Genomic DNA, 14,945 nt, shown 5'->3' with positions numbered 1-14,945 from the left:
ACCCTGCAGAAAGTAGGCATAGAGGGAAATTTCCTCAACATAATAAAGGCCATATATGACAAACCCACAGCCAGCATCGTCCTCAATGGTGAAAAACTGAAACTATTTCCACTAAGATCAGGAACAAGACAAGGTTGCCCACTCTCACCACTCTTATTCAACATAGTTTTGGAAGTTTTAGCCACAGCAATCAGAGAAGAAAAGGAAATAAAAGGAATCCAAATTGGAAAAGAAGAAGTAAAGCTGTCACTGTTTGCAGATGACATGATATTATACATAGAGAATCCTAAAGATGCTACCAGAAAACTACTAGAGCTAATCAATGAATTTGGTAAAGTTGCAGGATACAAAATTAATGCACAGAAATCTCCGGCATTCCTATATACTAATGATGAAAAATCTGAAAGTGAAATCAAGGAAACACTCCCATTTACCATTGCAACAAAAAGAATAAAATATCTAGGAATAAACCTACCTAAGGAGACAAAAGACCTGTATGCAGAAAATTATAAGACACTGATGAAAGAAATTAAAGATGATACAAATAGATGGAGAGATGTACCATGTTCTTGGATTGGAAGAATCAACATTGTGAAAATGACTCTACTACCCAAAGCAATCTACAGATTCAATGCAATCCCTATCAAACTACCACTGGCATTTTTCACAGAAGTAGAACAAAAAATTTCACAATTTGTATGGAAACACAAAAGACCCCGAATAGCCAAAGCAATCTTGAGAACGAAAAATGGAGCTGGAGGAATCAGGCTCCCTGACTTCAGACTATACTACAAAGCTACAGTAATCAAGACAGTATGGTACTGGCACAAAAACAGAAAGATAGATCAATGGAACAGGATAGAAAGCCCAGAGATAAACCCACGCACATATGGTCACCTTATCTTTGATAAAGGAGGCAGGAATGTACAGTGGAGAAAGGACAGTCTCTTCAATAAGTGGTGCTGGGAAAACTGGATAGGGACATGTAAAAGTACGAGATTAGATCACTCCCTAACACCATACACAAAAATAAGCTCAAAATGGATTAGAGATCTAAATGTAAGGCCAGACACTATCAAACTCTTAGAGGAAAACATAGGCAGAACACTCTATGACATAAATCACAGCAAGATCCTTTTTGACCCACCTCCTAGAGAAATGGAAATAAAGACAAAAATAAACACATGGGACCTAATGAAACTTCAAAGCTTTTGCACAGCAAAGGAAACCATGAACAAGACCAAAAGACAACCCTCAGAATGGGAGAAAATATTTGCAAATGAAGCAACTGACAAAGGATTAATCTCCAAATTTTATAAGCAGCTCATGCAGCTCAATAACAAAAAAACAAACAACCCAATCCAAAAATGGGCAGAAGACCTAAACAGACATTTCTCCACAGAAGATATACAGACTGCCAACAAACACATGAAAGGATGCTCAACATCTTTACTCATTAGAGAAATGCAAATCAAAACTACAATGAGATATCATCTCACACCAGTCAGAATGGCCATCATCAAAAAATCTAGAAACAGGGCTTCCCTGGTGGCGCAGTGGTTGGGAGTCCGCCTGCCGATGCAGGGGACGCGGGTTCATGCCCCGGTCCGAGAGGATCCCACATGTGGCAGAGCGGCTGGGCCTGTGAGCCATGGCCGCTGAGCCTGCGCGTCCGGAGCCTGTGCTCCGCAACGGGTGAGGCCACAATGGTGAGAGGCCCGCGTACCTTAAAAATCTAGAAACAATAAATGCTGCAGAGGGTGTGGAAAAAAGGGAACACTCTTGCACTGCTGGTGGGAATGTGAATTGGTACAGCCACTATGGAGAACAGTATGGAGGGTCCTTAAAAAACTAAAAATAGAACTACCATATGACCCAGCAATCCCACTACTGGGCATATACCCTGAGAAAACCATAATTCAAAAAGAGTCATGTACCAAAATGTTCATAGCAGCCCTATTTACAATAGCCCGGAGATGGAAACAACCTAAGTGTCCATCATCGGATGAATGGATAAAGAAGATGTGGCGCATATATACAATGGAATATTACTCAGCCATAAAAAGAAACAAAATTGAGCTATTTGTAATGAGGTGGATGGACCTAGAGTCTGTCATACAGAGTGAAGTAAGTCAGAAAGAGAAAGACAAATACTGTATGCTGACACATATATATGGAATTTAAAAAAAAAAATGTCATGAAGAACATAGGGGTAAGACAGGAATAAAGACACAGACCTACTAGAGAATGGACTTGAGGATATGGGGAGGGGGAAGGGTAAGCTGTGACAAAGCGAAAGAGCGGCATGGACATATATACACTACCAAACGTAAGGTAGATAGCTAGTGGGAAGCAGCCGCAGAGCACAGGGAAATCAGCTCGGTGCTTTGTGACCGCCTGGAGGGGTGGGATAGGGAGGGTGGGAGGGAGATGCAAAAGGGAGGGGATATGGGAACATATGTGTATGTAAAACTGATTAAATTTGTTATAAAGCAGAAAAAAATAAAAATAAAAAAATAAAAAATAAAAATAAAAAAAAAAAAACATGCTACAGAAACTTTTCTAAGTGGGAAACACATGAGAAGAAAAGGACCTACAAAAACAAACCCAAAATAATTAAGAAAATGGTAATAGGAACATACATATCAATAACTACCTTAAACGTGAATGGATTCAATGCTCCAACCAAAAGACACAGGCTTGCTGAATGGATACAAAAACAAGACCCATATATGTGCTGTCTACAAGAGACCCACTTCAGACCTAGAGACACATACAGACTGAAAGTGATGGGATGTAAAAAGATATTTCATGCAAATGGAAATCAAAAGAAAGCTGGAGTAGCAATACTCATATCACATAAAATAGACTTTAAAATAAAGAACGTTACAAGAGACAAAGAAGGACACTACATAATGATCAAGGGATCAAACCAAGAAGAAGATATAACAATTATAAATATATATGCACCCAACATAGGAGAACCTCAATACATAAGGCAACTGCTAGCAGCTATAAAAGAGGAAATCGACAGTGACACAATAATAGTAAGGGACATTAACACCTCACTTACCCAAATGGACAGATCATCCAAACAGAAAATTAAGAAGGAAACACAAGCTTTAAATGACAAAATAGAGCAGATAAATTTAATTGATATTTATAGGACATTCCATCCAAAAACAGCAGATTACACTTTCTTCTCAAGTGCGCATGGAACATTCTCTAGGATAGATCACATCTTGGGTCACAAATCAAGCCTCAGCAAATTTAAGAAAACTGAAATCATATCAAGCATCTTTTCCAACCACAACGCTATGAGATTAGGAATCAATTACAGGGGAAAAAAATGAAAAAACACAAACACATGGAGGCTAAACAATACATTACTAATTAACCAAGAGGTCACTGAAGAAATCAAAGAGGAAATCAAAAAATACCTAGAGACAAATGACAATGAAAACACGATACAAAACCTATGGGATGCAGCAAAAGCAGTTCTAAGAGGGAAGTTTATAGCAATAAAATCCTACCTTAAGAAACAAGAAACATCTCAAATAAACAACCTAACCTTACACCTAAAGCAATTAGAGAAAGAAGAACAAAAAACCCCGAAGTTAGCAGAAGAAAAGAAATCATGAAGATCAGAGCACAAATAAATGAAATAGAAACAAAGAAAACAAGAGCAAAGATCAATAAAACTAAAAGCTGGTTCTTTGAGAAGATAAACAAAATTGATAAACCATTAGCCAGACTCATCAAGAAAAACAGGGAGAGGACTCAAATCAATAAAATTAGAAATGAAAAAGGAGAAGTTACAACAGACACCACAGAAATACAAAGCATCCTAAGAGACTACTACAAGCAACTCTATGCCAATAAAATGGACACCCTGGAAGAAATGGACAAATTCTTAGAAAGGTATAACCTTCCAAGACTGAAGCAGGAAGAAATAGAAAATATGAACAGACCAATCACAAGTAATGAAATTGAAACTGTGTTAAAAGTCTTCCAACAAACCAAAGTCCAGGACCAGATGGCTTCACAGGTGAATTCTATCAAACATTTAGAGAAGAGCTAACACCCATCCTTCTCAAACTCTTCCAAATGCTCAAGAGGGAGGGGATATGGGGATATATGTATACATACAGCTGATTCACTTTGTTGTACAGCAGAAACTAACACAACGCTGTAAAGCAAAAATACTCCAATAAAGATAAAAACAAACAAACATTGGTTTTGGGCGGGAAAAAATCAACAAAATCAAGCAACAAAATTGACGAATCTGTAGCTAGATTAACCAAGAAAAAGAGAAGACTCAAATTACTAAAACCAGTAATTAAAGTATTACTAGCAATCTTACAGAAACGAAAAAGATCTTGAGAACAATAGTATGTCAACAGATTACATAACCTAGGTGAAACTGACAAATCACTAAAAACACATAAACTACTAAACCTAACTCAAGAAGAAATAGAAAATCTGATTAGACCTAAAACAAATAAACAGACTGAGTTAGTACAGTTGGCCCTTCGTATCCATGGGTTCTGCAGCCACAGATTCAACTAACTGTAGATCAAAAAAAAAAAATTTTTTTTCATTTCCAGAAAGTTCCAAAAAGCAAAACTTAAATTGGCCACACATTGGCAACTACTTACATAGCATATACATTTTATTCAGTATTATAAGGAATCTAGAGATGATTTAAAATATACAGGAGGAAGGATGTGCATAGGTTATTTACAAATACATTTTATGAAAGGGACTTGAGCATCCTCCGATTTTGGTATTCACTGGGGTCCTGGAACCAATCCCCTTTGGATACCAAAAAGAAAAACCCAGGGCCAGTTGGATTCAGTAGTGAATTATACCAAAAGTTTACTGAAGAATTAATACCAATCATTCTCAAACTCTTCCAGAAAATAAAAGAGGAGGAACTCTTCCTAACTCATTCATTCTATGAGGCCAGTATTACCCTGATATGATAGTCAGACAAATACATCACAAGAAAAGAAAACCACACATCAATATTTGTTATAAATATAGATGCAAAATCCTCAACAAAATACTAGCAAAGCAAATCCAGCAGCATGTAAAAACAATTATATATCATGACAGTGGAATTTATTCCAAGAATACAAGGTTGGTTCAACATACAAAACTAAACCAATGTTAAACACAATATTAAAAGAATAAAGAAGGAAATAACCCATGATCACTCAACAGACAAAAGAGATTTAACAAAATCCAACACCCTTTCAGGATCAAAGCACTCAACAAACTAGGACTGAAGGGAACTTCCTCAACCTTATAAGGGGCATGTATGAAAAACTCACAGCTCACATACTTAACAGTGAAAGGCTGAAAGCTTTCACCTTAAGACCAGTAACAAGACAGGGATGTTCACTCTCTCCACATTGATTCAACATTGTACTAGAGATTCTAACCCGGCAGTTAGGCAAGAAAAAGAAATAAAAGGCACCCAGACTGGGGGGGAAAAAAAAAGTAAAACCATCTCCATTTGAAGATGACATAATCTTACACATAAAAAAAAAAAAAACACCTAAACCATACATACATACACACACACATAAACACAACACACAAACTAGTAGACCTAACAAACAAGTTCAGGAAAGCTGTAGGATACAAAATCAAAAAAGAAAAATCAGTATATTTCTATACAACAGCAATGAGCCACCTGAAAATGAAATTAAGAAAACATTTCCATTTACAAGAGAAAAAAAAAGAATAAAATACTTAGGAATAAATTTAACAAAGTGGAAATCTTATACTCTGAAAACTACAAAACACTGTTGAAAGAAAGTAAATAACATCTAAATAAATGGAAATAAATCCCATGTTCATAGATTGGAAGACTTAATACTGTCAAGATGGCAATACTCTCCAAATTTATGTACAGAGTCAGTGCAATCCCTATCAAAATTCCAAATGCCTCTTTCGTAAAAACAGACAAGCAGATCCTAAAATTCATATGGAAATGCAAGGGATAGCATTTCCTTTTACAGAGATATATATTCATAGATACATACAAACATACCTACCTTTGGCTGTCTATCTATCTATCTATCTACACACATATTAGCCAAAACAATATTGAAAATGAAGAACAATGTTGGAGTATTCATACTTCCCTATTTCAAAACTTACTACAAGGTTACAATAATAAAGACAGCTTGGTAATAGCCTAAGTAAAGACAGATAGACCAATGGAGTAGAAATGAGTATCCAGAAATAAACTCTTAAACTTACCGTCAATTACAATGCAAAGTTACACCATGTTCATGGACTGGAAGAATTAATATTGTTAAAATAGCTATACTGCCCAAGGCAATCTACAGATTCAATGCAATCTCTATCAAATTACCAAGGGTATTTTTCACAGAACTAGAACAAATAATTTTAAAATTTGTATGGAACCACAAAAAAACCCATATAGCCAAAACAATCTTGAGAAAGATGAACAGAGCCAGAAGAATCACGCTCCCTGACCTCAGACTATACTACAAAGCTATATTAATCAAGCCAGTATGGTACTGGCACAAAAACAAACACATAGATCAATGGAACAGAATAGAGAGTCCAGAAATAAATCCACACACTTATGGTCAATTAATCTATGACAAAGGAGGCAAGAATATACAACTGGGAAAAGACAGTCTCTCCAATACGTGGTGCTGGGAAAACTGGACAGCTACATGTAAAAGAATGAAATTAGAATATTTTCTCACACCATATACAAAAATAAACTCAAAGTGGATTAAAGACCTAAATGTAAGATCAGAAACCATAAAAACTCCTGGAAGGGGGCTTCCCTGGTGGCTCAGTGGTTAAGAATCTGCCTGCCAATGCAGGGGACATGGGTTCGAGCCCTGGTCCTGGAAGATCCCACATGCTGTGGAGCAGCTATGCCCGTGCACCACAACTACTGAGCCTGCTCTAGAGCCCGCGAGCCACAACTACTGAGCCCGCGTGCCACAACTACTGAAGCCCACACACCTAGAGCCCATACTCCACAACAAGAGAAGCCACTGCAATGATGAGCCCGCGCACCACAATGAAGAGTAGCCCCCACTCACCGCAACTAGAGAAAGCCTACATGCAGCAACAAGGACCCAACATAGTCAAAACTAAATAACTAAAATAAATAAATTTTTAAAAAGAAAAAAAAACAGCAACTCCTGGAAGAAAACATAGGCAGAACACTTTTTGACAAAAATTATAGCAATATTTTTTTGGATCTGTTACCTATGGCAAAGGAAACAAAAGTAAAAATAAACAAATAAGGCCTAATTAAACTTTTAAAAGCCTTTGCACAGCAAATAAAACCATCTACAAAATGAAAAGACAACCTAATGAATGGGAGAAAATATTTGCAAATGACCTGACCAATAAAGGGTTACTATCCAAAATATATAAACAGTTCATACAATTCTATGTCAAAAACACACACAACCCAATTTAAAAATGAGTGAAAGACCTGAAAAGACATTTTTCCAAAGAAGACAAACAGATGGCCAACAGGCACATAAAAAGATGCTCAACATCGCTAATCATCAGACAAATGCAAATCAAAACTACAATGAGATATCACTTCATACCTGTCAGAAAGGTTATCATCAAAAAGACCACAAACCACAAATGCTGGCAAGGATGTGGAGAAAAGAGAACCCTCGGACGCTGTTGGTGGGAATGTAAACTGCTGCAGCCACTGTGGAAAACATTATGGAGGTTTCTCAAAAAACTAAAAATAGAGCTACCATATGATCCAGCAATTCCACTCCTGGGCATACATCCGAAGAATACAAAGATTAATTTGAAAAGATACACGCACCACAATGTTCATTGCAGCATTATTTACAATTGCCAATATATGGAAGCAACCTAAGTGTCCATCAACAGATGAATGAATAAAGAAGATGTGATAGATACAGATATAGATACAATGGAATGTTACTCAGTCATAAAAAAGAATAAAATTTTGCCTTTTGCAACAACATGGGAACCCGGAGGGTATTATGCTTACTGAAATGACTGAGACAGAGAAAGATAGATACTGTATGTTATCACTGTGTGTGGGATCTAAAAAAATAAAACAAGTGAATACAACACAACAGAAACTGACTCACAGATATAATGAACAAACTAGTGGTTACCAGTGGGGAGGGGGAGGGGCAGGAAAAAGGAGAGGGTTAAGATGTACAAACTACTATGCATAAAGTAAATAAGCTACAAGGATATATTGTACAGCACAGGGAATACTGCCAATATTTTATAATAACTTTAAATGGAGGATAATCTATAGAAGTTCTGAATCACTGTGTTGTACACCTGAAACTAATATAATATTGTAAATGAACTATATCAATAAAAAAACGTATGGTCAATTGATTTTTAACAGCAGTACCAATACAAAATTAATGAGGAAAGAGGAGTCTTTTCAACAAATGGTATTGGGACAAGTGAATATCTACCCACTAACAAATGAATCTGGACCCATACTTTATACCATATATAAAAATTAATTTTAAATGGATCACAGACCTTAATGTAAGAGCTAAAACTCTTAGAAGGAAGCACAGGAAGGAAGTAAATCTTTGTGACCTTATTTTAAACACTGGTTTCATAGATATAACACCAAAAGCATACGCAACCAAAGGGAAAAAAAAGATAAACTAGATTTCATCAAAATTAAAAACCTTGGGCTTCCCTGGTGGCGCAGTGGTTGAGAGTCCACCTGCCGATGCAGGGGACGCGGGTTCGTGCCCCGGTCCGGGAAGATCCCACATGCCGCGGAGCGGCTGGGCCCGTGAGCCATGGCCGCTGAGCCTGCACGTCCGGAGCCTGTGCTCCACAACGGGAGAGGCCACAAAAGTGAGAGGCCCGCGTACCACAAAAAAAAAAAAAAAATTAAAAACCTTGGTGCTTCAAAGGTCACCATCAAGAAAGTAAAAAGACAATCCACAGGAGAAAATATTTGCAAATCATATACCTGATAAGGGTCTAATTTTGTTAATGTATAAAGAACTCTTATGACTTCAACAATAAAAAGACAAATAATCCAATTTTTTAAATAGTAAAAGAACTGAATAGATATTTCTCCAAAGAAGACAACACAATGGCCAATAAGCACACGTGAGATTGCTCAACATCATTAGTCATCAGGGAACTGCAAATCAAAACCACAACGAGATATACCACTTTACACTCATCATTAGAGTGACTATTTATAATAAAAAAGTATCGGAGAGGATGTGGGAAATTCGACCCTCATAAACTGCCGGTGGAGATGTAAAATGGCACAGCATCTGTGGAAAACAATTTGGCAGTTCTTCCAAAAGTTAAACATACAGTAAATATGATCCAGTAATTCCATTCCTAGGTATATACCCAAGAGAACTTAAAATATTCATTAAAAAAAATTTGTACATGAATGTCCATAGCAGCATTAGTCATAGGAGTCAAAAAGTACAAACAACCCAAATATCCATTAAACTATGAATGAATATTCAAAATATAGTATATCTAGACAATGAAACATTTTTCAGCCATAAAAAGGAATGAAGTACTGTTACATGGTACAACACGAAAGACTCTTGAAAGTGTGCTAAGTAGATGAAGCCAGATACAAAAGGCCACATATCGTATGATCCATTTACATGAAATGTCCAGAATAGACAAATTCACAGAGACAGAAAGTAGATTAGTGGTGGCCAAGGGATGGAGTGAGGTGAAAATTGGGAATGTACTAATAAGGACAGGGTTTCTTTTTAGGGTGATAAAAATATTCCAAAATTGTGGTGATAGCTGCACAACATAATGAACATTTTAAAAAATCACTGAATTCGATACTATAAAAGGGTAAATTTTATGTTATATGATTATACCTCAATAAAAAATTATTTTTTAACTTAAAAAAAAAATTTAAAAAGCCGAGCAGTGTTGTGCTATCCTAGGTCCCAGGCCAGTGTTGTGAGCATAGTGCATTTAGCCAAAAAAAACATCCAGATGAAGATATTGTTCACAGAGTTGTTTTTCGTGAAGAAAGGGAAATATGTGCAATCTGAAATTCTCTCTCATCCCACAAATCCTTATCTTTCTATATATCCTATCTCTTTGAATGAGTAAGTTGCCATAACCAGAAACTGGGAGTCATTCTAGATTCCTTTTCTCTCTCTGATCCTTTGCATACAATCATTAAATTCCTACCCACTATAGTTCTTAGCTACTATATATTTCCCATTCAGTACCCTCTTCTCTACCCCTACTTGACGACTCTGTCACCTCTCCCTTACACCCTGCTTCTAGTTTGGTTGTCCTTACACCTAACCTACATACTACTATCAGGAAGATCTATTTAAACCAAAAGTCTAACCACTGCAATACTTCAAGGGCTCTCCAGCACCTACATCACTTGGAACAAACTTACGTCTACAACAAGGATCATTGCACATCACTCCCTGAGCCCACTTTACACTCTAGTAATACTGCTCCCAGTCTGCTGTACACACCATGTTGTTTTCATTCCTGCTCTGCTTAAGCTATTGGCTCAGCCTGGAAAGGCTTTCATAAACACTCAAGAAAATGTAATCTCTCCCACCCCTCAATTTCCTCAGCACTTTGTATGTATGCTTCAGTAAGCACTTCATCCGTTTCTACTTTGTTCTATGCTTTTGTCTTCTCTCCCTTAACAGATAGTATGACACCAGTGGCCCAGACTATGTCTTAGTCCATTTAGAACCTCCATATAACTGTCATCTGTATTTACATTCATACATATATAAAATCACTAGACACACTATGGTTGAATAAATGAATACAACGGCAACAGAACTTTTAAATTTACATAATAAGAAAGCGATAACCATAACTGCCCCAAAGTTTAACGGGGTTTTTGACTTTTTTTTTTTTTTTTTTTTGCGGTAGTTGGGCCTCTCACTGTTGTGGCCTCTCCCATTGCGGAGCACAGGCTCCGGACGCACAGGCTCAGCGGCCATGGCTCACGGGCCCAGCCGCTCCTCGGCATGTGGGATCCTCCCAGACCGGGGCACGAACCCGCGTCCCCTGCATCGGCAGGCGGACTCTCAACCACTGCGCCACCAGGGAAGCCCTTGACATTTTTAATACAAATAGTTTTTTTAAAATACGGCGACATAAATGCCCCTAAATATGTCAACAAAGACACCTGTAAACACTTAGTGAGAAAAATCCCTGCAACCTGATTATAAACTGAACCTAAAAAAAAAAAAAAGAAAAAGGAAATTGTGAACACTGGGAGCTCAGGATCTCCAGATTTTACATTAACACGACCTTTCACATTAACAAGACACAGAAAGAAACGAAGAACAATCTCACTTACGGTAAAGCAACTCAAAAAAGCATTCTTTATTAAAAGAAAACGCAGAATTAGAATCCCGATTCCCTATCCAGGCTTAGGTGTCTTTTCAAGCAACCTGAAGTTTCAGTACTAAAGGGAACTCATTTCAGAGTATCTGTCCTCAAGTTTCTCACTGTCGGGGAAACCACGTGTTATTGACCTCTGTTCAAAATAAATAACACGACCGAAAGGCTAATTCATTTTAGGAATCGGGAAACACACCCTTGTAAAGTCCTGCTAAGCTAATGCTCTGTTCACCTTCCTGATCTCCAGGTCCCCTTACACCACACAAAAAAACCGCCCAGGCATCCTAGGAACCTGGCTACTGTCTCGGACACAGGCCGTTGCCCGGCGACAGGTGAGAACTGGCTTCAGGACCTCCGACCACCGCCGCTGAGACCCCAAAGCCAAAGTCGGCTGCTACCTTCCCCGGGCGGCTCCCGCGACCCCTGAGCCAAGTGACCCGGATCGCGCCTGGACTCACCCGGCGAAGCTGTCCCAGGACCAGCCCCAAGTGCGGCTGAGAGACAGTCCCTGGGCCCTCCATGGCGTCAAGGCTGCCCTGGCAGTCGGCGCCGTATCCAGGGCCTGGCCGAGCCACCACCAGCGGTACCGGACACGCAGCGTTCGGTCCGGAACCCAAACCCGCACCGGCAACCGGAGCAGACCACTGCGGAGCCGGCTGCGGGGAGGTGCCAGAGATGAACGGCGCCTACGGGCCTCAAGTGTCCACGCTGCCCAGCCGGGGAGCTTCGGCCCCTAGGTTACGCTTTGCGTCCTGAAGATCCGAAGGTCCAAGCCCGCCCGCATGAGCCTGCGACCTGCACTCTCCTCGCCGCCCTACCCCTCGGTTTGGTTTCGGCCAGACCTCCGCACGGAGGCGGGGTCGCAAGGACTCCGTTAATTTCCCCTCCTACTTCGCGCGAGGTTAGTAGACGTGTCCCGGTCGTTCTCTCTTAAAGGGGCCGGGGCTCTACCTGGCGGAGCTACCAAACCTTGGAAATCGAGAGGCTTGGGGCTGAGAGAATGGGATTCGACCTCCAGGCCTGCTCTGTGGTGTGGGCCGCACCGCCCCGAACGTCAGGACTAGGTCTCAGGAGTCCCCACCTCGGGTGCCGGCGACGAGGCTTCTCCCGGAGGCCCCTCGGCGTAGCCCGGCGGGGTGAGCGCGAAGCGCCCCCTCGGCCCGGGTGCCGGCGCCTGGCCCAGCCCCAGCCCCCATCGCTTTCCTCTCGCAGCCCCGCTAGAGCCTGCTGTCCGCACCCCACGGAAGCCCTGACGGCGTCGTACCCTGAGGGAGCCCGCCGGCCCAGGGAAACCGGCCGCCGTCTTCATTCCTGTCAGAAAATGGCTTGCAGGGCCCGCGCCTCCTGCCAACCGTGTCCGGACTTTGGACAGGAAGGCGTCTCGGGTCAGCTGTGTTCTGGGCAAAGTTTAACCTCTCCCACGCAAGAGGACATCGATCGGGCCTCCTCTGCCCAGCGAAGGGTTCGAGGGCTTTACTCACTTTTACCTGAGTTACCTGGGCACTTGCTGGGCAAAACTCTTTAAACTCCATGAGCTCCTAGTTACCCAAATGCTAAATCAAACCCGTATGGACCTTAGCTGGGCGCGTGCTGTTCTCCTCTGAGGAAGGGAAGCTAAAAGTAGCATCTTGCCCTCTAAATTTAGGACCCTATATTTAGGTCTGTCGAATAAAATACCCAGGGCTGGATCTGTTCTTGGGGAATGGGTTTTAGCTAACACAGGTGTAAAGGATCACCCATCTCTGAGTCTTCTAATTGAAGTCCTTAATGAAGCAACTCAAAAAGCCACAGATACTTCTTCCTAAACAAATCACCCGAGAGAACTCAATAATTGAACAGAATCTTAGATCCTTAGGAAACTTCCCTAATGTTAAGCTCTAGCAGCAACAGAACTATTGTGCCAAAAAGAATCCAGAAATGGCCCAAGTTCACGGCAAGTGATTTTCAGGACCAAAATGCAGACTAGTTTTTTGGAACTCAAAGTGCTCTCTCTCATTTGCCACATCAGCTTAAGGAGTTTCAGGAACTTTCACAAGTAGCAAAGAGTAGCAGAAATTGCTTAATAATTCTCCATTTTTAAGGTATTACACAACCTTCATATGTGTTGGACAGTGTGTGCTGAAACTAAACTATGTGAATAGTTCACTAAAATCAGAACAGAAGGGGCTTCCCTGGTGGCGCTGTGGTTAAAAATCCGCCTGCCAGTGTAGGGCACATGGGTTCGAGCCCTGGTCCAGGAGGATCCCACATGCCGCAGAGCAACCAAGCCCGTGCGCCACAACTACTGAGCCCGTGCTCTGGAGCCCACGAGCCACAACTACTGAGCCTGTACTCTAGAACCCATGCTCCGCGACAAGAGAAGCCACTGCAATGAGAAGCCCGCGCACTGCAACGAAGAGTGGCCCCCGCTCGCTGCAACTAGAGAAAGCCCGCATACAGCTACGAAGACCCAATGCAGCCAAAAATAAATAAACTAATTCATTAATTAATTTTAAAAATCTAAACAGAAGCATAACCAAAATTTAGAATTTCAAAGGATCTTAGAACAACAACATATGCCTCAATTAAAACACTGTATTACTGAATGAAAATTCTTCAGTTAGTCTGAACATTTTCAGGGAACTCCAGAATCGTTAGCTTTCAGGATTTATTTACAACGTAAAACATTTTTTTAAAAATCCCTTTGCCCTCCCTGAGACAGTCTGTGTCCTTTTCTAGTTTTTCAATAATTACCATTCCAAATATTAAAAACATAGAGCAGGGACAAAAGGATAAATGAAATTTAAAAGAAAAATCTACAAGTTTCCCCATGGCAAAAACAGTAAAACTTAAACTCAATGCCAGGTTCAAACCTAATTTCTTTTCTGCACATTTAATAGTCATATAGAAACTTACCTCTTCCTCTAGATGTTTCAATTCCATTTTTTAAAAGGTTCATGTTAATATATTCTAATATGTAAATAAAGTTCTACTAAGCTCCTCATATCCTTGAGAAAGATTTCAGATTCTAATACATCCTGCACTCTTGTGTTTCCACACTGTGATCCTGCTTTGACACTTGTGTGGCAAAGGGGTGCTATAGGTGGAGTTGTGACTACCAACCCATAATCTAATTTCATGGACATAACTCCTGATTAATTCTTCCTTAAATGTCATGCCTAGTACTACCCTCTTAAAATCTACAATTGAAAAGAGAAATACTAAATTAGGTAACTGATAAAAATAAAATTGAATGTTTTATTTTATATTATATTCATATAGAGTACATGATTTTTACCATGTGAAAGATATCAAAGTTTGTCCTCCTTAAGTAGATATGGGATTTTGCCATCTTATATAAGCTTACTTTAAAGGAAATGGAGAACAAATGCTGTTAGTGTTTGTGACAGCTGCTAGAAAGCATACAAGCACATTGGAAACATGCTAACCAGTAAACCTTGTCCACAACCTAGAAACTGATTTCCCTTATGAAGGGCCCTGTTGCTAAACTGTAAACACTAGTTACTCCCATTTAATTAAAC

The 14,945-nt window shown here is 39.9% G+C and overlaps 1 protein-coding gene across 7 annotated transcripts in view; it reads right to left on the bottom strand.

Annotated features, from left to right (window-relative positions):
- Positions 1-14,945, bottom strand: part of MIA2 (MIA SH3 domain ER export factor 2) — a gene marked incomplete at its 5' end in the record, with an annotated part of 112,125 nt that overhangs the window by 78,021 nt on the left and 19,159 nt on the right. For 6 of the 7 annotated variants that reach the window (XM_079699274.1, XM_079699277.1, XM_079699273.1 and 3 more), the window contains one exon: positions 11,883-11,945. The exons of the other annotated variant lie outside the window; for it this stretch is intronic. In XM_079699274.1, the coding sequence (XP_079555400.1) occupies positions 11,883-11,945 (63 nt within the window). Of the gene's footprint in view, positions 1-11,882; positions 11,946-14,945 lie in introns of those variants that run through there. 7 annotated transcript variants of the gene reach the window in all.

The sequence above is a fragment of the Hyperoodon ampullatus genome, assembly GCF_949752795.1.
Source record: "Hyperoodon ampullatus genome assembly, chromosome: 3".
Lineage (NCBI taxonomy): Eukaryota > Metazoa > Chordata > Mammalia > Artiodactyla > Ziphiidae > Hyperoodon > Hyperoodon ampullatus.
Note: the sequence above shows the minus strand (reverse complement) of the source record. Positions and strands in the feature narration are given on the sequence as shown.